This window comes from Bos javanicus, chromosome 22, assembly GCF_032452875.1.
Source record: "Bos javanicus breed banteng chromosome 22, ARS-OSU_banteng_1.0, whole genome shotgun sequence".
Classification (NCBI taxonomy): Eukaryota; Metazoa; Chordata; class Mammalia; order Artiodactyla; family Bovidae; genus Bos; species Bos javanicus.
The window spans coordinates 28913004-28936771 of NC_083889.1; the positions used below are offsets into that span (position 1 = coordinate 28913004).

At 39.4% G+C, this 23768-nt stretch overlaps 1 protein-coding gene across 2 annotated transcripts in view; it reads left to right on the forward strand.

Annotated features, from left to right (window-relative positions):
* Positions 1–23768, forward strand: part of SHQ1 (SHQ1, H/ACA ribonucleoprotein assembly factor) — a 101078-nt gene that overhangs the window by 45684 nt on the left and 31626 nt on the right. For both annotated transcript variants that reach the window (XM_061396397.1, XM_061396398.1), the window contains one exon: positions 10740–10860. In XM_061396397.1, the coding sequence (XP_061252381.1) occupies positions 10740–10860 (121 nt within the window). The remainder of the gene's footprint in view (positions 1–10739; positions 10861–23768) is intronic.

Here is a 23768-nt window from a genome sequence, read left to right on the forward strand (position 1 = left end):
CCTAGATGAAGTATGTGCTGTGCTGTGCTTAGTCATTCAGTTTTGTTTGACACTTTGTGACCTCATGGACTGTAGCCCCCAGGCTCCTCTGTCCATGGGATTCTCCAAGAAAAAATACTGGAGTGGGTTGCCATGTCCTCCTCCAGGGTATCTTCCCAACCCAGGGATCAAACCCAGGTCTCCTGCGTTGCAGGCGAATTCTTTACTGTCTGAGCCACCAGGGAAGCCCAGATGATGTATATTGAATAATAAATACTTGTATGTTATCTGGAAATCATGGAAGAATTATATTTTTGCAATTTAGGGTTCCTTTAAATAGAAATTAATACTGAAAAATAATGACCAAGCATATATTTATTCAACAGACACAAATCAAATCCCTTCTCTGTACAAGACGTTAAAAGAGAATCAGGAAAGAATTATGAGGATATATATGACTTGGCTTTGACTCTTGAGTTTATTGTGTAACAGGAATGATAAGACAAAAGTACAAAATATAAGTATTTACAATATACAAAGGAGAAATAGTCCCTTAAGATAATATCTTAACATCTTCAAATGTTGAAAAAAAATCAAAACAAAAATAGCATTTCATGACACACGTAAATTATATGAACTTCAAATTTTAGTGCCCGTAAATGAAGCTTTATTGGAACATAGTCGTCCTCATTCACTGGGGTGTTGTTTATGGCTGCTTTTGTGATATAATGGCAGAGTTGAGTAGTTGCAACAGATCATGTGGCCTGCAAAGCAAAATATTTACTCTCTGGCTCTTTAGAGAAAAAATTTGCCTCCCCTTGCTATAAGTACATATGAAGTTGACCCTTGAACAAGCTTGACTTTGAACTTGGGCAGGTCCTTTTATGGGCTTCCTTGGTGGCTGAGATAGTAAAGAATCTGTCTGCAGTGTGGAAGACCCAGGTTTGATCCTTGGATCAGGAAGATCCCCTGAAGAAGGGAATGGCTACCCACTCCAGTTTTCTTTCCTGGAGAAGTCCATGGACAGAGGAGCCTGGTGGGCTACTGTCCTTGGGGTTGCAAACAGTCGGACGCGACTGATGCTTTCAGGTCCTCTTACAGGTGAATTTTTTTCTTCAGTGGAAAATACTGTAGCGCCCCACTGTCCATGGTTGGTTGAATCTGTGGATGGGGTAGAACTGTAGATACAAAGGCCAGATTAACCCTGTCATTGTTCAAAGATCAGCTGTATTTGGGGTTGGAGGAGAGCCCTTTCCAAGTGAGCCAAGGTCTTTGGCTGCCTTCCATCCTAAAGAGTGGCCAGCATTGATGGGCATCCTGTCACGTTTCTCTCCCCCTATAGGATGAGATGGACCCATTGTTCCTGCAGTGCAGGAACAGCAGGAGACACGGGTTCCATCCCTGGGTTGGGAAGATCCCCTGGAGGACGGCATGGCAACCCACTCTAGTATTCTTGCCTGGAAATCTCATGGACAGAGAAGCCTGGCGGGCTATGTCCATGGGGTCTCAAAAGTCAGACATGACTGAAGCAACTTAGCAAGCCCGTGTTCAGCTGCAGTGAGGCCTTGTACCAGGTGTCCGTTCCTTCCATCACAGTTTAGGTTCAGTCTCATCCAGTGTAGCTTCCAAGATGAGGTCTGGGGAGGAGGTAGAGGTCCTGTATTCTCTAAATGACTATGACCAGAAACTTAGAAAATCCAAACACAACAAAGCCCAGATCCCTTACCTCTCTTTCTACTTAATTTTCTGATGTCACCAAAAGGGACTTGTAAATCTGGTCAGACCAGGTTTGTTCTTCCCATTTACACGCCATTTGAGAAATCCGGTCTTTCTTCCTGTATGTTTCTTCTCTCTGACTGCATGTCCAGTCTCAGTTTTCCCAATTTGAAACTAAGCTAATTGCAAAAAAAAAAAAAAAAAGTCAGAACTTTTCATACTAATATCTACTGGGAAAAATGAAGTATAATATTAATTAAAGCAGCAATACAAAGAGTTTGTTTTAAATTGAGGTACCAGGCATTGAGATCCATGCCATATTCATGGCAGAATAGTTGAAATGCAATTTTATCTGCATAATTAGGTTTTAGATGCTTATGGATTTTTTAAAAAATTGAGATCTAGATCGCAGCTGTTCTAAGAGCTTTTTCTCCATGCATGTTCAGCTTCTTGACCTGTCTACTTTTATACTTACTGTGTGGATGGGTTTTTTTTTTTTAATGTTTTACCTTGAACTTGGATGCCTCACTCTTAACTGTCTAAAGAAATGGAAATTAGTCATGCTGCCATTATGTAATTTTGATGACATCAGGCCATGTATTTCTACACTGACACAACTGCTGGCTTTGACAGGTGACTTAAAGAGGAGCATAGAGTGAATGTCAAGGCTGTCCTTTCAAACCAGCGAATCTAGCAGAGACTGTTAGAGCAGAAAAGGCAAAAAGCAGCCTTGGGTTAAATTCATTATTTGAACTTCAGATGGTGTGGTGGTACGAGAAAGTTGGCACAGCTACATCCTTTTCTTGTTGGGAATAGAAATAAAAAGGGAAGGCAAACATGTTGTGTACCACACATCTGTCAGGACACCTTGACTTTTGGGTACAGATCACAAAGGTGTTATAACTAGTACAAGTTAACTGAGCAATCTGACCAAGTGGTTTTAAACTTAAGTTTTGTGTACTCTGGGTTACATTAGCAAGCTGCCTTTACTGAACAGGATCCTACCATTTGCCAGACATTGTTTTAGACTCTGGAAGACAAATGAAAAGCTGTGTTCTTTCCCATCAAGAGGTGTGCCACAGAAGGTGATAAATAGTGACACTATGTATTATGTAGTGGCTGGGACGCAGACATACCTATGTTCATCATGGCTGTTGTTTCCTAGCTGTGAGCTTGGCTAACACCTTCGGTTGAGCCTCAGTTTCCTCTTTTATGAAATGAGCAAGAAAGCACCAAACTAGTAGGGTTAAATGATGCAGTATATAGAGAGTACTTGGTGGGTAGCTATTAATTAACAGACAGTGTGACAGGCATTTTGAAAGAACCCAAACTAGCTCGGGTGGAGGAGGGTGGGGTTGGGCAGTTAGTTGGCAGCCAATTCCTAAGGAAGCATGGCCCATGTTGAGACTTGATGGAAAATTAGGTTTGGGTTGAGGTTTGTGCTTTCTAGGCAAAGGGAACATTTATAAAGTATGTGTTTGCTTTGTGCTGATTTCATTTGTGGCTATACAGATAACATGTAGAATTTCAATAACACATATGTAATTTAATAACTGAGAAGCTTTCATAAAGTTAAACTAACTCATGTTTGTGTTCTTAAGGACTTTATGCTACTTTCTAACAGAGCCTGACATTGAAGCAAATTCCCACACTTTGATTCTCTTCATTTTGATCACTTTGATATAGTTCTTCTGTCATCCCTTTTTATGGTCCAGTGATCTCTGAAAATTAATGTTAAAGATAACTCATAAATTATCCCTCCTCATAATATGGTCTCATCAAAATCCCAGAATTCTAGCCAGGCATCTACTAAGTTACCCATTTTAAGATGATAGCCATGTTGGGTTTTATTTTGAGATGCTCTTACAAATGAAGGCCAACCAGTGCTTTCTTTCAGATGTTTTGAATCACCATTTCTTTCTCCTTTACTCTTTTTGACTTCTTGTTATGTATGGTTCAAAACTTTAAAGGACAGAACTATACCCAGAAAACACAGTCATATCATAGCTATAATGTACCAAGAGTTGAAAAGAAATTCTGCTCTTACAGTATAGAGTTAGCAATTTATATTATTTTTTCTATGCTGGCTTTTAGCCAGTAAACATATCCACTATTCTTCTAATCTCCTAGAGATGGGATCCATTTCTTAAGAGCCTTCAACCATGAGCTGGCCTGTCACTGAATGATTATGGTCAAACCTGGTCAGCTAATAGGAGGATCTCAGATAGCCAATGGATTCTAACTTAGAACAGTTCAATCTTGTCTCTGGTTTAAGATGTATTAACCTGAGATGCCACATCTGCCCAGAACAGGAAAGCATATTGTTCTTAGTTTACATTCCCATTAAAGGAATGCTGGAGAATGCATAGCCAGAGACTGTGTTAAATACTGTTTACTGCCCACCTGATTGTTACTATCATGTGTTTGTTGGTGGTGGTGTTGTGTTTCTCTGTTGTCATTAGATAGTCATTTTCCCAGAAGTGAAACGTGCATGGAACTTGTCCATTTATGTGCTGTATTTCTAGTTTTGAAGTCCCTTCACTGATTTAAAACTCTTAGAGAAATCTTGGTGTCAAAAGTCTTTCCTCCATGGACAGAGTTGGCTTCACTGAGGACCAGGTGAGCATAGAGAATCCTTAACTCATCAGAGAGGTCTGTTAGTGTATCACTGCAGTGAAATTAGTTACTGTGGTTATTATGCAAGGTACCTGCTTTTTTGTGCTCCGGGCCAGGCAGTGAACTGGCGGGAAATGGTCACTCATCTGCAGTGCCTTGGAGCAGAAATGATTCTTTTGGATTTAGGTCTGAACAATTTTTTAGGCCCATGTGTTGTGTAACTAGCCCACAGCTAGCTACAACCCCACAGGGAGGCAGGTACATTGAGTCCCCTTCTAGCCAGTGGTCGTGCGACTGTCTGAAGATGGACCAGCTCTTTCCTTTTCTCGTAGCTCTTGGATAAGTGCTTGGCAACTTGAGAGAAAGAGCAGTCAGTGTAAGAGATGTAAAACAGAGAAGAAAAAAAAGTGCATGCTTCCCAAGCTTCTTGGCTATGATGCTGCAGTCACCTATGGTGATTTAGTAGGAATACACGGGATCAAATATGTCCTTGGAGTAATAGTATACATTGTTGGGGGCAGGATGGTTTTAATGTACTTTTGGTTCTAGAGTGTCAGCTGCCAGTAGCCTAGTTATCTGTTAGCTTATTTGTCACATAGCACACTGCAAAAATAGTTTGAATAAGACTTACAATGAAAACATAAACTTTGAAAGAATGCCTAAAACTGCCTCACATGTGATTTTCTAGAATCACCTGATCCAAATGTTGCTTGTCTATTGTTCAAAAATACAAGGTAAAGAAGATTGAAATAAGAATTAAAATTTTTTCACATTCTTTGTCAGTATTTCAAGGGTTAGCTATGTAGTCAGGAATATCTGTTTGGTAAATTACTAAATGTTTATTGTGGAGAATTTAGAAAATAGGGGAAAGTTATTTCTGTGTCCATGGAGATGCCATGATAGCCTTGAGCAGTGGGAGAAGTTCAGGTTGTCAGGGCTGTCCATCAGTGGGTTCTGCTTCTAGAGAATATCCAGGGCATCTGTTGCCTTTAAGAACACTGCTGCATCTAAAATAGCAAATAATCTTAAGCTGTAAAAAAAACTCAAACTTATAAGATAAGTGAAGTTGCATCCATATATGAGGTACATCGATACAGGAGGTAGTTTTTGAATGTCCTAGTAATGCCTAATGTGATTGGCCTGTGAATCTCTGTAGAATTTGCCCGAATGTCCTAGTAATGCCTAATGTGATTGGCCTGTGAATCTCTGTAGAATTTGCCCGAATGTCCTAGTAATGCCTAATGTGATTGGCCTGTGAATCTCTGTAGAATTTGCCCGAATGTCCTAGTAATGCCTAATGTGATTGGCCTGTGAATCTCTGTAGAATTTGCCCTTACTGCAGTAAGATTATACATAGTTATGAACTATAAAATTAAAGTAAGTATGAACTATATTTTTAAAAAAAAGAAAATAGGGGAAAGTTTAAAGAAAAATAAACAACTGTAATCCCATGTGTGAAACGATGCCCGACACACATCAGACTCCCACATGTTTGTTCAGTGACTATAGAAATATGAGTGTGTTCAGGCTTAAGATTTTTTTCCATGTGTATTTGTCTTTTTTTAAAAAAAGAAAGAAAATAGAGATCAGAACATAAGTACAGTGTAACTTCACTTTAAATTTTAAAAGTTGATTTCTTTGGTCATTGCTGTTATTATTGTTATTATTTTGTGACAACTGGAAGATTTGAACTTGCCTGTGGCCCCTAGCAAGGGGCAACCTCACTTTAGGCATGTCTGTTAAATGAAACTTGGAAATTTCTTAAAAAAAAAAAATTTAATTTGCTTTATTCAGTGATTCATGAATCAGCATCCCATCTAGCAAGTAGAAAAGACCTCCTATAATTTCATTAGGTAATGGTTGCAATGAATTCTCATTAAACATGTAACCTTAATTCCACACTCTTTTTTCAGAAAATCTCTGGTGTGTAGGGTCATTTTTCACTACTGCCCACAGCTGCCTTTAGGTCTTGTCCCCACAGTCCTGCCTGATCACCTTCAAATTCCCTTCCTTGTCACAGTCTCACTTCTGCCAAACTCATCTGTTTACTCCCCGTTTCCCTACGAGAACTATCGCTCCATCTAAATGGTCTCTTTCTGTTGTTCCCCTAACCTACCCCATTTTAAGTCTCTGCTCCTTTACATGCCACCCTCCAAGCTGGCATACCTACCCCTTTTCTTCACTCACTGAATTATTTGCTATGAGAAAGAAGAAAGTGTTAGTTGCTCAGTCGTGTCTGACTCTGCGATCCCATGGACTGTAGCCCATCAGGTTCCTCTGTCCATGGAATTCTCAGACGAGAATACTGGAGTGGGTTACCATTCCCTTCTCCAGGGGATCGTCCCATCCCAGGGATTAAACCTGGGTCTCCTGCACTGCAGGCAGATTCTTTACCATCTGAGGTGACCTAGCTCCAAATCTTGCATTTTCTATTAACTCTCTTGTATTAGTAGGGCATGTCATATTGAGAGGCAGTATTCTGGGGCATCATGCCATAGAGGAACTTATGTAAGCTTCAAGTGAATGTCTTTTTGGTTGACTTTGAAACCTTTAAGTTAGTAGTTGTCATAAAACTCCGTGTCCCCCCTCCCGACCCCCTGAACAAGAGAGAGAGGGAAAGTAAGAACTTGGCATATGCGTGCCCTGACAATTTTTTTCTCTGTTGCAATTTAAACTGTTTCCCCAAATTCTCATAGTTTCCTTAGTTATCCCTTGATTTTTTCCTGTTTGAATAACATGGCTAACTTGGTTTCATCAGTTCTGTGAGTTATGATTGGGTTCCTTCCTCCTGTCTTCAAACTTAGCCTTCAAGGTTACCTACTTTGTAATTAAAGTAGGTCTGTGGTGGTGGGGAGATGGAGATCCACACTCATTAGGTACAGTTACCCTGGGCCACTTTGATAAGACACAAACACCTTGACTTAGCCAAATGTAGTTTTAGGTCTTCTGAGTATTTATTTCTCTTAACCCATTGAGCAGTGAAGTGTTTATTGACATTCTTTCCCTCTGCATATAAGGAAGCCACATAAATTGTGAACATTTTTGAAAAAGACATGGTCTCTGTTTTGAATTTAGTACCCCCTTAACTACTGAATAATAAAAATGTGATATAACCAAATGGGCCAAGAACACATGGGTAGCAGAGCACAGTGGGTAGCTTCTGGAGTCAATAAGATCAGAATTTAGATCCTCCACTCAAGGGCACTGTGAGTATCTTATGGTCCTTGAGTCTCAAAGAAAGTTTCTCTTTCTTTGAAATGAGCAAGGGAGGTTATAGGGAGAATCAACCGTGTTTTCTTTCCACTTCTCTCCTTTTCAGGGTTGGGTCAATAATTGTGATGCCTGGGGAAGTCAGTCCAGGCCTCCTGAAGGGAGCTGAGCTGTGAAGGCAGGCTAGAATTCTACTAGGTGAAATGAAAAAGTAAAGGCCTTCCAGATGTGAGGAACCGATCAAGCCACAGACTGGTCCATAGAGCCTTGCAAGCAAGTGCAGGGAACCACTTGATGAAAACAGTGCATCAAAATGTATGAGAAGGCTTGACAGGAGAAAATCTGCAATCTGACGAATGCAGAAGAATTTATAATCTAGGATGAGTGAGGATGGGTTATTGGGAAGTGGTGGAGAAAGGGTAGCTCTGAGAGGCATTTCCAGGGAAAAATCATCAGAGCTTGGTGTGTGAGGCTAGGTGATTGGCGAAATTGCAAGGGTTTAAGCAGGTGAAGAGTCAGACACAACTGAGCGACTTCACTTTCACTTTTCACTTTCATGCATTGGAGAAGGAAATGGCAACCCAGGGTCACAAAAGAGTTGGATATGACTTAGCAACTAAACAACCACAAAGCAGGTGATTACTGTGTCATTCATTCATCATTAAAATACTTAAATAAAAAATCTGCTGCTATGGGGTTCTGTTCTAGATACTGAGGATTAACCACTGAAAAAAATAGAAGTCCCTGCTCTTTCGAAGCTTAGTTTCTAGGGTTAATTGTGTTAAAAATTTAGTGGCTGCAATTTTGGCATCTTGAGGTGTTATTAGGCAGCTCATGATTATGTCTAAAAGTCAGTTGGGAAATGTCAGTGAAAGCACATCTAGTGTCTTCACGAAATGAATAGACAGTATTTTCATGTTTTAGGACTATAAAGATAAGAATAAAGCAATTAAACTGAAAATGCTGTATTTCACAGATCAAAGTAAGTGCTACTACTGTAGATTTAGTAATTTGCCTTATAGTTGATAAATTTCAGGGACTATCTTGAAGTTTGGAACACCTAGAGAGTTGTTGTTGAGTTGTGAAAGGTTCCTTTTGTAGGTTTGGGTTTGGGTTAAAATTAGGTTCATTTAACAAACAGGATTTAGAAAAGGCAGAGGAACTAGAGATCAAATTGCCAACATCCGTTGGATCATCGAAAAAGCAAGAGAGTTCCAGAAAAACATCTACTTCTGCTTTTTTGACTATGCCAAAGCCTTCGACTGTGTGGATCACAACAAACTGTGGAAAATTCTTAAAGAGATGAGAATACCAGGCCACCTGACCTACCTCCTGAGAAATCTTTATGTAGGTCAAGAAGCGACAGTGAGAACCAGACGTGGACCAACAGACTGGTTCCAAATAAGAAAAGGAGTACGTCAAGGCTGTATATTGTCACCCTGCTTATTTAACTTATATGCAGAGTACATCATGAGAAATGCTGGACTGGATGAAGCACAAGCTGGAATCAAGATTTCTGAGAGAAATATCAATAACCTCAGCTATGCAGATGACATCACCCCGATGGCAGAAAGCAAAGAAGAACTAAAGAGCCTCTGATGAAAGTGAAAGAGGAGAGTAAAAAAGTTGGCTTAAAACTCAACATTCAGAAAGCTATGATCATGGCATTGGGTCCCATCACTTCATGGCAAATAGATGGGGAAACAGTGGAAACAGTGACAGACTTTTATTTTTGGGGTTCCAAAATCACTGCAGATGGTCGCTGCAGCCATGAAATTAAAAGACGCTTGCTCCTTGGAAGAAAAGTTATGACCAACCTAGACAGCATATAAAAAGCAGAGACATTACTTTGTCCACAAAGGTCCGTCTAGTCAAACCTGTGGTTTTTCCATTAGTCATATATGGATGTGAGAGTTGGACTATAAAGAAAGCTGAGCACTGAAAAATTGATACTTTTGAACTTTGGTGTTGGAGAAGACTGTTGAGAGTCCCATGGACATCAAGGAGATCCAACCAGTCCATCCTAAAGGAGATCTGCTGCTGCTAAGTCGCTTCAGTTGTGTCCGACTCTGTGCGACCCCATAGACGGCAGCCCAACAGACTCCCCCGTCCCTGGGATTCTCCAGGCAAGAACACTGGAGTGGGTTGCCATTTTCTTCTCCAATGCATGAAAATGAAAAGTCAAAGTGAAGTCACTCAGTCGTGTCCGACTCTTCGCTACCCCGTGGACTGCAGCCTACCAGGCTCCTCTGTCCATGGGATTTTCCAGGCAAGAGTACTGGAGTGGGGTGCCATCGCCTTCTCCATAAAGGAGATCAGTCCTGAATATTCATTGGAAGGACGAATGTTGAAGCTGAAACTCTAATACTTTGGCCACCTGTTTCGAAGAACTGACTCATTGGAAAAGACCCTGATGCTGGGAAAGATTGAAGACGGGAGGAGAAGGGGATGACAGAGGATGAGATGGTTGGATGGCATCACCGACTCAATGGACATGAGTTTGAGTAAACTCCTGGAGCTGATGATGGCCAGGGAGGCCTGGCGTGCTGCAGTCCATGGGGTCACAAAGAGTTGGACATGACTGAGCGACTGAACTGAACAGGACTGAACAAACAGGAAGTAATTAAGTTGGACAAGACTTCGATACTTGATACCTTTTTTCCAAGTGATTTTGTCAGTTTGTTTTTGAAGCAGAGTTATGATATTTTATATTTTTCAGTCTGAGTTTTCTTCAGTTCTTTAAGGTGGAAAAATTTATGTTTGTTCTAGGTAATTCCTTGACAAAAAATATTGATTTAAGAAATAGAGACATTTGAAAATATAATTTTCCATGATATTTTGAAAGCTTGAATTAGGGAAACATTATCTAATTAAAGCTATGATACATTTAAATATTCATTTACTTATGATAACTTCTCTCCTTGTTATTTTAATGTACCTTGTCATATCTTATGGTGTTTTTATGGTAACCATAGTTAATCAACTATAACAATAGAGTATAAAGATTTTTCTATAATTCTTCAGGAAAGAAATAAAAAGGTTTGGACTTAATGATACTGATATGATATCTTGCAATAAAATAATATGAAAAATATTTAAAAATGATTAAAACTCTGAGCTGCTATACATATGTTACTCCTCCATATGTGAATTTCTCAGTTAAAAAAATCAGATTTTTTTTTCTTGAGGATAATTTTATTTTTTTCAATTTCCTTTAGGGAAAAGTGCAGTTTTAAAGTGTCTACTGGACATTCACAAAATTTTTCAGGAAAATGACCCAGCTTATATTCTAAATGATCTCTACATCTCAGACTACTGTGTGTGGATCCAGAAAGCCAAGTAAGTTTTGAGTTATGTATGCTACATGCTCCCATTTCTGAAACACTGAAGAAAGTGAAATAACCTGGAGGTTAGTTTTAATGAGAGAGAAACCTCTACACCTACCAAATACTTGAGAAGTAATGGATCAACATGGGGTACTTGGTGAAGTTGCTTAGGGAGGAGGTTCAGATGACAGAAAGGTGAAGTTTTCTAGAAAAAATTAGCAATAGCTTGGAAAATAAATGTTAAACAGTTGTGACTATTCATTGTTACGCTATTGACTGTTCCCAATGAAATCACAAGACTGTTCTATCTGAACCTGTATCTGGAGTTTATTTATAGGGGAGTGTGAATGTGAGTGTGTGTGCTAGCAAATGTTTAACATGACAGGATAGAGACCTAATCAAAATAACTGTGCCCTCTTTGGTTAATCACTGGCAAATGGAATCCTTTATCAGAGTATAAGAACAACTTTCAGAGCCTAATTAAATTTATCTAAGGGTCTGAACGGAGAAGGCAATGGCACCGCACTCCAATACTCCTGCCTGGAAAATCCCATGGACAGCGGAGCCTGGTAGGCTGCAGTCCATGGGGTCACTAAGAGTCGGACACGACTGAGCGACTTCACTTTGACTTTTCACTTTCGTGCATTGGAGGAGGAAATGGCAACCCACTCCAGTGTTCTTGCCTGGAGAATCCCATGGACAGAGGAGCCTGGTGGGCTGCCGTCTATGGGGTCTAAAAGAGTCGGACACGACTGAAGCGACTTAGCAGCAGCAGCAGCAGCAAGGGTCTGAACACTAAGAAATGAGCTCCTTGAACTTGGTATGTAAAAAAAATTTTTTAATTGTTTACCATTGTCTCATTCAAGGAGGCTTATCAAGTTTAAAAATACAATGAATTTTCATTTTGTTAAGAATGTTCTATAGACCTGATTCTTATCAGACATGCCTAAAATATCCATCTTAGTAGCAGGAGACTGTTAATTGAGAACATACAAAAAGAGCCTTTGATTGGAATAATTCTTAGGTGCTATAGAAAATGATGGCATAATATCATTTGTGACTTAGAAGATAAATGATAATATTTTTACTATTACTGTGAATGGTAAATGAATGCATTAGGATGGCTTTTAATGCCTGTTTTGAACAAGCCATTATACAGAATTTATTTTTGATTTCTGTTCACGGGGAAGCAATTATATTGCAGAGTGAAGTAAGAAAAAAACTTGAGGCTATACCTGTTGTAAGCAAAATGCTTAGGGACTGCTCAAGATAATGCCTAATAGCATACAGCAGGTGGTGTCAGCATTCGAAGTAGAAATCTAGATTTCACCAGATGGAAAATTGCATCTTTAACCCCTGAGGTCATAATGGTATGTCATCACTTCATTTGATCCTTCTGCTAATTGAGCTTATCAAATACCCTGCTGCCATTTCCCGTTGTTTTCATAATAAAATTAAATTGAAAAGTCTATTTGTGAGGGTTTAGGTTTTTCTTTTTTCTTTCAGGGTGAGGATTTTATAAGCATGTAATGAGCATTGAAGTTTATGCTAGGATCCCATTTCTGAGAGCGCCTCCTTGCTCTGTTTGTGGCATTCTTTATTGACTAGAGAGATCTTATTTCATTGAAGTAGAAGAGTGTAATACCCTCAAGTTGATGTGGGGATTAATAGGACTTTCTTTTGCTTTAAAAGTTTTCCCTTTGTTTTAAGTTGCAGGAAATCAAATAACATTCTTAGGCTACTTGTCATTGTTGTGGTGACAGTAATTTTTAAAAAGACGTTAATGTATAGGGAGCAGAATAGAAGAGAGAAACAACAGGAATGCTTCAAGTTGCTTTGGAAAAGAAATTTTCAACTTTATCATTTGACTGTAATGTCCCTTTCTCTAAGTAGGTTGTGTTGTTTTCACTTTGTGTGTTATGTTTTACCTATTTTCCCCTCCCCCTTGAAGTAAGAGAACTGAATTTTAAATTTTCTAATATCATTCTTGATTTTTCAAACACAGAATAATTGAGCTTTCTAGTATCATTTTAATTGTGAACTTTGAATTAATAATACTATGGTGAATGTCCATAATTTTCATAACTAATTTCTTCCTTTCTTTCACTTTCTATCTCATTTCTTTTCCAAACAATTTATTAGTGAAATCTAGTGCCTTATTTTTATGTATTAAAATAGTTCTGCATTTTCCTTAGTCTCTAGTTGATGCTTTTTATTTTTAATAATGACTGTATAAAATTTTATTTGAAATACCAGACAGGTGCTACATTCTGACTAGCATTCCGTTTTTACAGTCAGACATTTACTTTGGCAAAAACTTACTGGAATATGGGCCGCAAAGTCATTCTTATGGTGAATTAATGAAGTTAGGACAACAGTTACCATGAGGTTTTGCTTTAGTGCTTCATAGTTTTCCTTGTAACATTTGTGTCCTGTAGAGCACACTTGCAGGTCTTAAAAACTGAAGCTCGTGTATTTTTATTTCGAGTTATAGACTCTGCACATTACTTTTCTAAAAAGAAATGCTTCATGCTATCCTTCATCGTAAGCTGCATTGTAAGTTTCAAGTGTGGTGGCTCCTACAGCAAACACACCCTGGGTAGCAGCATGCAGGGGTGGTTTGCTTGAGGTCATATATCTTATAAGAGATATGTCTGTGATAATCTCAGGTCTTCTGGCTCCAGGTTGCATGTTTTCCCAGATATGCCACCTAGACAAGCAGTTGTCTCTGTCCATGATATGGGGTGGGGTAGAGAGTGAAGAGGGGAACCTTTCCTGTAGAGAGCTTTTCCTTTAGGAAGAGGGATTAAGGATTTATCTGTCTTCCTCAGGGATGTTCCCATAGCACTTGGTTTAGAGATCACTTGGGCACACACTGTGTCTGCCTCTCATTGTAGTAATTTAGGTGCATATCTCTTTCTTCCTCTAAAAATTTAAAATCCATGGGAATAAGCACCTATCTGTGCCCATTACAGTCCCTTGTGAGCACAGTAAATTTCAGTTGAATTGAATGGTACCTCATAGAGCCAGTTGAAGGAACACATCTGTTTTTTTCCCCCTCAACTGAACTATAAATCAGCTCTAACCTATTTTTATTGAAATTTTTAGCTACATTTTAGCTATATAAGATTTTGCCTTTCCCCTGATTTCCTTCTGGTGGGCTGTGCTCACCAGTAGCACTGGTAGTTCTGACCTACTGAAAGTTTAGCATTTTACACTCTTTAGTATAAGCTGGAGTGGAAAAGCTTACACAGTAAAATATGTTCCAGCCCTGCCTCTCATTGACAATAAGACTTTAGCAAGTCACTCCATTATTTCATCTAATGCATTCAGTGTTAGTATTTTAATGCATGGTGTATTTTAAAATGACACAGGATAAAATATGATGTTTTCTATGTCAAAGATTTTGGATTTTTTTTTAAAGTAATTAAAATCTAAAGTCCCAGCTAACTTCACTGTAAGTCAGAGCTTGTCCGTGAAGATTCTATATCTTCGTTTTCTCTGGTATAGTTTTTTAAGGTAGGTAGTTATAGGGGAGAAAAGAAAATATATGTCTTTGAAACACTGAACCTTTTTACATTGAACTGATAAATGGTTTGCTGCTGCTGCTGCTAAGTTGCTTCAGTCGTGTCCGACTCTGTGCGACCCCATAGACAGCAGCCCACCAGGCTCCCCCGTCTCTGGGATTCTCCAGGCAAGAACACTGGAGTGGGTTGCCATTTCCTTCTCCAATGCATTAAGTGAAAAGTGAAAGTGAAGTCGCTCAGTCGTGTCCCACTCTAGAGACCCCATGGACTGCAGCCTACCAGGCTCCTCCATCCATGGGATTTTCCAGGCGAAAGTACTGGAGTGGGGTGCCATTGCCTTCTCCAGATAAATGGTTTACTCTCATTAATATTCTTTGTGCGTTTGTTTTTTTCACTGCTTTTTTGCATTGTTCCCACCCACCATGAAATGCAATCTTATTTTGCAGCCCTTTGGACACTAATGTGCAAAGTTTGTAGAGGTAAACAGCTCCATTGCTAGAGAATTTTATTTGATAAATCCTGGACCTCAGATTCTGTAATAGAGCATGTTCTGCTCTACGGCAGCTCTTAGCACACCTGGCGGTTGCTGCGCACCTTTCATTGGTCAGCTTCCACAGTGGGCCCCTCCCCCAAGCGAATGACTGTCCAACAGCGATCGTTAGTGGTCCTGCTCAGCCATTGGTCAGTTTTGCATTGGGCCCCTCCCACAATGAATAATTGTCAAAGAGCAACCGTTAGTGAGCCATTCAGCCAGCCATCAGCGGAGCTGTGGTCCTGAGGTGGAGAGTGAGGTAAGAGGTGGATCCCGGCTTTCTCCCGGTGCCCTCTAGTTCACCTGGCCTTGGGCCAGCGCGTGAGCTGGGTGGTCCAGGAAACAGGCTTGGGGCTGTGTCCTGTAGGGCTCCAGAGCCCTCGCCAAGGCACCCCACTGGCTGGGCCCGCTTTGAGGTGGGGTGAATCTCTTCTGTATCCGTGCCTCTGTGACCTGAAGGCCGCAGCCGTCTGCCTGGCATGCGCTCTGCTCGCCCTGCCCCCGCCATTCCAACTTCCTGAGGAACTTGAGGGTCAGTTGGGTCTTAGGTGCCTGGCTCCCTCCATGATGACAGCAGGGCAGGGTCTGGGGACCGGATCCTGAGGGAGCTGCCAGCTGAGACCTGCTTCCTCAGCCAGGACCTGGGCACTGGCGGGAGGACCCAGGCCGAGTGGTATGTGAAGGTTTTGGGGCAGAGTACCTGGCCCTGCGGGAACCTCTCCTCTCAAGCCAGGATCTGGACCTCAGAGGGTGAAAGCTATGCCCTGGGACCTTGCTCTTTCTTGTCAGAACGGAGAATAACATTTGTTTAGTGTAGATTTATAGGAACATCATTGACATGACCTCAAGAACAAAGAATCTGGTACCAAAAAATTTGCAGCAGCTAATCACTCCCTTCCCTCACCTTTTCTATGAGGAAAACTTTCAGAGAGTTTGGGGTTTTTAAGGCAGGAGCCACCCATCTCCTTGCAAGGCTCTCAGTAAACTTTTTCCTGTTCCAAACTCTGATGTTTTGGCATTGTTTGGCCTCACTGTGTATCAGACACACAGACTGGCGTTTCAGTAATATTTCCTCAATTGTGAATAAACTTAAGCTATTTCTGCGCTAAAATCTTAAAATTTTAGAAAACTTAAAACCTTATATTGCTTCATACTGCTTTGGTTGCTTCCTCTGTGTGTGTGTTTTGGTAGGGAAAAGAATTATGTTCCTGAGAAGAGTATAGATCTCTTCTGGCTTTCTCTTGTTCCTGGTTTATCTGCCAAAAGCCATGGGAATGGTGGTAACTGATGCAGAGGTAAACCATCAGCATTGGATGTAAAAGTAGAATTATTTTTTTAATCACTAATTATCGAGCCCTACCATGTGCCAGGAACTGAGGTGATAAAGCCACTCTGGTGAACATGAGACACGCCACGTTGCAGCTGACCTTCTAGCAGGAAACACAGATATAAGGGGAAATATTATTCTGTAGCCAAATAGCGGCTGCAGTGGGAAAGTATGGTGCTGTGGAACCACCTAGAAGGCCACATGCCTAGTCTTAGGGTCTCAGAAACCGCTTCCAGAAGGAAGAGTTGAAGCTGAGAGCTGAAAGGTCAGTAGGGGATGGTCGGATGCAGATGGGGAAGCAGGTATGGAGAGTATTTCAGACAATAGGGACAAAAGAATATGGACCTTTTAAAGAGCTTGAAAGCTCAGATTAGTTGACTGTTGGTACAGGAATGAGAGGAAAGAAATAAGGCTGATTCTTATAGAGCCTTAGCCACATGAAGATGTTTGAAATTTATCCTGGAAGAGCATGGAGAATCTAAAGAGTTTAAGTGCTGGGTATGTATGTGAGTGACATGGTGAGATTTAGATTCTGGGAGGGTCCATCAGGTCACATTGTGGGGAATGAACTGGCATAGGAACAGAGCTCAGATTCAAGCTGGAAAGGCTGATTTCAGAAGAAAAGGTGATGGAAGCAAAAGGCAGTTGTAGCCTGAGTGAGGGTAGTGAGAGTGGGGCAGGAGACGAGTGGTCAGGGGTAGATGAGAGAGGACCAAGTAAGAATTGGATCTCAGGCAACGGTGAGAAGTGGGAGAATCAAAGATGAGATCTGAATTTTGACTTGGCCAGTAAACCAGGTGGTTGGAGGTGCATTTGCTGAAATTAAATCATATTGGAGAAGGGTATAGGATGGAGGAGAAGGGAGGTGAGATGAGTTCAGTTTTTAAAATGTTGATTTGAGATCTCTAAGGAGTATCTGTGAAAAAAAGAGTCAGGAACATTTGGATCACAGCTGGAAAAGATGTATGGAGAAGAGTTGGACAAAGAAAGGATGTGAATTAATAGCAAAACATAAAAAATGGTATCTGGTTGCACAGCACTGTTTCACATATGAGTATAATAATAATCAGGAGTGGATGCATTCCAGGCTGGGCAAACAGCATCATGCAGAGGAGTAGACAAGTTAAACATGTAAGCAACATGGAGAATAGATTTCCTGGTTGTAGCTCTGGTGCATTGAAGGGCAAGAATGGATGTGAGGCGTTTTTGCTTTTGGATCACAAGTTTTATCTGTCCTTTAGTGTCCCTTATTATTGAATAAGAGAGTCTGCAGTTAGCCTGGGGTTCCGGCGTTTTAGTAACAGGGCCAGATATGAAACCTTTATTTCTCTCTTCAGCGTCTGGAGACTACAACAGTATTTTTACTTAGAAATCGCTTGGTTACAAACAAGAAACCCACTCAGACTTTTATAGTAAAAATGGGGACGTTATCAGAAGGCTTTCGGTTATCTTCTGGGACCCAGGTGCTGGGAGTGCAGTTGGACCCCTGAGCTCAAGGCACAAAGTACAACAGTTGGCTGACTTTCTGGTGACCTGTGTCTCTCATGTTGCTTCTTTCTGTAAGTCCTTGCCGCTCTTCTTCCTTGACGCAGGAGAAGGAGAGTGGCTTTTCCACTGCTCTGAGTTTCCGTGTGCCTAGTTTCAGTAGAGATGGACTAGAGTCACTTGCTTATGATTCCAAGGGAGGAGCATGTGGTTGATCCAGTGTGGGTCAGTGTTCTGGTCTAGTTGCCTTGATGACAGTGGGCATGTGCCCCCTAAAGTGGTATACACATAGTCCCAGGGCCCACTTTGTCACTAGTGGGTGGCCTTTCTCAGAGCAGGGTGTGGTGCATGTGTGGCACCAAAGAGGACTGCTGTAATTTCATGGCACCTATCTGAGCCATAGCTGAGGGAGAGCCCTGCTGCCCATGTCATTGATGATCATAATAAAAATACAGTGCTGCGGCTGATTTCAGAGGTCTGTTTAATTCAGGCATAACCAAATGATAATCAGGCACTCTAGGTGGTTTCACTTCTTCAGGGGAAGTTACTTCTCTGACAAATGGTACAATGTTAAGTGTTACATTAGCTGCTAATGATTAGCATATAGAAATTTCAAGAAACAATTGTGCAGAATTTCAAGCAAGTTAAACCTCCCTTGAATTGAAATCATTCTTGGTAAGGTGCTTATTCTGGCCTGTCAAGTTGCTCTTCAGTTTTACTGTTTATTTTTAATTAAATCCACAAATTCATCCTAGATGGGAGTGGGTTTTATCTCCGTAAGAAAAGATTAGTACATGCCAATCTCCATTCACTTGTAGCCCTTCAGTGAGGTTTCATATAGAAAGGATTTACTTAATGGTTCTTCACCTTATCACCAGTAGTTCAGCAATGCCCACTGGGGACTGCTGCTCTTCATTAGACTTCTCTAACAAGAAATGTGCCAGTGAATCATGGGATTATGAATGTTCCTAAACATTTCAGGTCAAAATAACCCTTTGTAAAGATATGAATGCTCCCTGTAACTATATACATTGAGAAAACTTGTCAAAGAATCCTGTATCTGACCATTCCAAGGTTTGTGGAGCTTTTTGTTGTTGTTGTTTTTGTTTGTTTTTTAAAATTTGTAATATCCTTTTTTTTTTTTAAAGTAGCCTTTTTATTTTGGAATAGTTTTAGATTTACAGAAAAATTATGAATATGGTTTAGAGAGTTCCCAGATGTCCCAGACTCAGTTTCCCCTATAATTAACTTTTTATATCTGTATGGTCATTTGTCACAAAGAACCATTATTGATACATTATTGTTAGCTAAAGCCCATTGATTTATTTAGATTTTCCTACTTCTTAACTAACATCCTTTTCCTATTTCAGGATATCACATTTTGTTTTGTTTTTTACTAAGAATGGGAACTCAGATCAGTTAAGCTCTGTTTCTTGCCTGTTTTGTTTTTTCAAGAGCTTAAATGTTATCAAAAGGCAATAAAATATTATTGAGATATGTTAAGATTTACCTGAGGGGCTTAATACATACAAACATTATAATCCAGACCTTGGGAAAAAAATATGTTTGGAAGGTGGGAGAATTTTTAGAAATTTGAAGACATAATTCATTTATCATTTTTACTTCTACCTGTACTGTGGGTATTGTGATTTTGCTAGATTAATAAAAATAGAACAGATTTGTAAAAATAAAGTAAGACTTTATATTTTCTTACTGATTTTCTAAAGGTGGAGGATTTAGTGGAGAAAGTGTGAATACAATTTCTTGTAAAAAAGAAACTTGCAGGGGTGACTTGGCAGCTCCCAGACCGGAAAGTGCCTGCATTTATTGCTACATGGAGGTTTGTGTGTGTCACACCCATTCAAGAGCTACAGCTGGGTGGCTGTGTTTGGTTTTTGTCTCTGTCCTTACTCGTTTCATTTCTGCATACTTGGCTTCAGACTTCTCAAATCCTTAATTTTGGCTTGCTGGAGCCCTGGCTTTACAGGGAGTATAATTAGCTACTGTGTGAGCAAATTGGTATTTTCCTTCACCTCCCTTGCTCTAATGTACTTTTTGCATGTCAAAGGTCTTGGAAGGATTCTCAGTGGAGAAGATCTGCAGGATCAAGTGAGTTTAGGTGGGGATTGATGTAGTCAGCTTTTGTAAACCAGTATTTTCTGCTTCAGATAGAATTTTCCCTGTGCTCGGATGGTCTTCACATCTCATTCAGAGAAGAGGCTTACATTGATTAATGTGGTGTATGTGTGGTTATCGTACTTAGAAAGTGCTCTGTTTAAGAAGAGCTTTGTCAAGAGCGTCCTTTGAATGGAGTCACAAGAAAGCTTTTTTAAAAAAACTGACAACTTCAAGTACAGTTTCCTTTTTCTTCTGCCAAATATGATTGAAACCCAATCCTTGTTATAACATAATTATCTCAACCTAAGCCAACAGGGAGTTGCTGTCTTAATGTAAGGGGTGTGAAGTCCCCTAAATAAATAGAGGATTAATTACATTCACAGCATGTTGTGAAGGTGATGAGATTGATTGTGATCATTTGACTGGTCCCATTTCCTGCTCTGACTACTTTCCTGAATAAATAGAAGCTGGGAAAATTATAAATAGAGCTTTAGAGAGTATTGTGCCTGGGATGGGAAATGATGTTGGAAAAGGGCCTCTGAAGTTTATTTCTCAATTGTAAGTGATGTATAACATTTATTGTAGATAATTTTATCATTGATTATTTGCTGTTCTCAGTTTAAACAGTCCAGGAAATAGTGTTTATCTTGTAAATTATAAATATTAATAGAGCATTGAAAGAATTTGACAGATTCTTTTTTAAATGGATGGGTTTCAGCAAATTCCTGATCCATTTCTAGATGTTTTCACTCAGTGCGGCCTTTTAGAAGGTTTACACTAAGGAAAGTGTCAGCTTTTCCATGCTTGTGTTGTCATTTCCTCATAGAAGCTTCTTCTTTTGTTAAAATGATGTAGTATTTTCATGAAGAGTACTGTTTTCTATTTTTATTTTATGTTTATCTTATCTCTTTTTCGTGTATAGTTTTCTAATACTGTAAAATTGTGGTTACAATTTAGATGTTTATTTTCTAAATCTATTGTAGTCACCTTCAAAGTGAAGTGATCTTAGGCCATGGAGAGCATAAAACAGTCTTTAGAGTGCAGGAAAACTGTATAGATCTGTGTTTATTAAGAAAAATATTAAGCTTCACTAATATTTAATATATGGAGCAGTAGCAAAAATCATGTTTTGTGGGTACCAAACTTTTAAAATAATGGTCTGAAGTTTAGAGGAACAACCATCCTTGTTTCCAAAGGGAAGCAGTATATTTATTCTCAGCCTGAATTATGGCTGGGAAGGGGTTGTTTCACGTAAGAAACTGGAGTTGAGGTTCAGGGACTCCAGTCAGGCTCTGTCAATTGCTTGAACTTAGTTGAAGACATAGAAACTCAACTTTTGGAGCTTGAGATTTATGCTAGCTATGAAATGGTCCCTTCCTGCTTTAGTTGTATGTTCTGTTTGCTTAGTGGAGAGAGAGAAGCCTGACTTGGAAGGCGGGGCCTTTGTCAATGGTAGCACATATTTCTTGGACACTTTGGACTACAGAGGCTTTGTCTTTTGCTTTTGAGCTTCTTATTGTTAACCTATAGTATGAAAGAACAAAAAGATGACTATCATTATGAGGCAAAATGATTGAAATTTGAAATGGATGATTATATAGATCTGGGAGTGGGATGAGATAGAGGTTCTTTCTCAAGATGTATGATTCTGTGAAGAATCATTTTGTTATTTCATTGTTAATTACTGATTTGAAAAAATAATTATTGAGCATCTGCTCAACCAGGAGTTAAGAGAAGTGGTGAATTTTAACATTTTAGGATTTCACCTAGAATGTAGTAGGTCCACTACTTGCAGAGGCCTTGTGGCAGGAGGGAATTTTATATGTGTTCAAGAAACTGAAGGAACCAGAATGTCTGAAACCTAAAAGGTGTATGTATGTGTGGATGGATCAGGATGTGGCTGGTGCTTCAGGCAGGGCCCAGACTGTAGAGTATCTTCTGTGTAATGTTAAGAATCTTTATCTTAAGTGCAGTGGGAAGCTGGAAAAAGATCGTAGGTACATGATGGGAGATCACTAGGGTAATAGTCTGAATTGCATATTGTACCAGCTAGAAAGGTTCTTGTAAAGGATGAATGTAACCTGACGAGGAAATTAGGATTTAGAAACTAAAATGAATTTGAGGAGAGAGGGAAAAGACATCTTGGAAGATTATGCCTGAGTTTGTGGCTTGCACAGCTGAAGAAGTGATGAGAACACATTTGGGAAAAATAATTCTCAGCCTGTTGACTTTTGTTAGAAAAATTCCTCTATTTACAGAACTTGGCTTCTTTTGGGGAGGTCTGCTAAAACTAATGGTTAGTTTTCTTTCTTTGCCTCTGTGGATTTTTTATTTTTTAATTCTTTAATGGAAATATTGGATTCAGTTATCCAGCTTATTTGCCTTTTTTGTATGTTTATAAAGTTTATTTTTAAAAAATATTTTCTTATGAAATATTACAATAATATAAGATATATGTGTATACTTTAAGAATAATAAAAAAAGTGAACATGCATATACTTACCACCAATCCTAAGAAGTAGAGCATTACCAGTTTCCTAGAGGCACCCTATAGGAGCAGTTCCAGTCATATTTCTCTCCTCCCTTTGCTAACCACAATTCTGAATATTGTGTTAATCATTACCTTGCTTTCCCTTATGGTTTTGCCATCGTATTTATCCCAAGTTTAGTTTTAGTTTCACTTGCTTCTGAACTGTATGTAAATGGAATCATACTGTATGTGTTCTTCTGTTACTTGCAATTCTCACATAATGTTTTTTCTTTTCTTTTTATTTATCCATGATGATGCATATAGAAAATGAAAGTGTTAGTCACTCAGTCATGTCTGACTTTTTACAACCCTATGGACTTTAGCTCCCCAGGCTCCTCTGTCCATGGAATTCTCCAGGCAAGAATACTGGGTTGCTGTTCCCTTTTCCAGGGGATCTTCCTGACCCAGGAATCAAACCTGGGTCCTCCTACATTGCAGGCAGATTCTTTACTGTCTGATCCACCAGGGAAGCCACCAGGGAAGATGGTGCACATAGGTATAGTTTATTTTCCTGCTGTGTGACTTGACTGCAGTTTGTTTATCTATTGTAATGTGTGTTGTATTGTTGATGAATGGTTCCCATTTTGGGTTATGAGAAAAATCCTGCTCTGAACATATTTGTTCATGCTTCATGGTACACTTGTGCAACTTTTTGAGTAAGCCCTTTTACTCTGGAGTGGAATTGCTGGGATTTAGGGGATGGCTATAGGCCAGTTAGACTTCACTGGGTAATGCCAAGCTATTTTCCAAAGTGGCTGTACCAGTTTATTTCAACTTATTCCCTAGCTCATCCTTCATACCAACACTTGTATTGTTCAGATTTTAAATTTGACATTCTATAAGGCTGTGAAAGAGTTTCTTTTGTAATTTTCATTTTCTTGGTAACAAGTGTTATCTAAGCATCCTTTCATGTGTTTATTAGCCATTCATGTCCCTTCTTTTGTGAAATATCTGTCTGTTGTATTGGCCTAATTTTCATTAGGCCTATCTTTTTCTTTTTTGATTTTTAGATTTCTCTGATAGTCTAGATACTAGTCCTTTATTAATTAAATATGTTGCAAACATTTCCCCCCATTTTGTAGTTTATCTTCCAGTCTCCTTGTAGTGTCTATATAAACAGAAGTTTTTAATTTTAACGTTGTAGGATTTATCAATATATTCCTTTTGGGGTATGCTTTTTGTTTCTTGTTTAAGAAAGTTTTTTGATTTGCTTGTCATAAAGATATTCTCATATAGTATCTTCTAAAATTTTTATTCCCTTGGGTTTAGCATCTAAGTCTTTAGTCCACCTGGAACTGATTTTTGTATGTTTTATGAGGTAGAGGATCCGGTTTCATTTTTTCCCCATATGGATAACCTTATTCCGGCTTCATTTATTAAATAGTCCATCCTTTTCCCATGC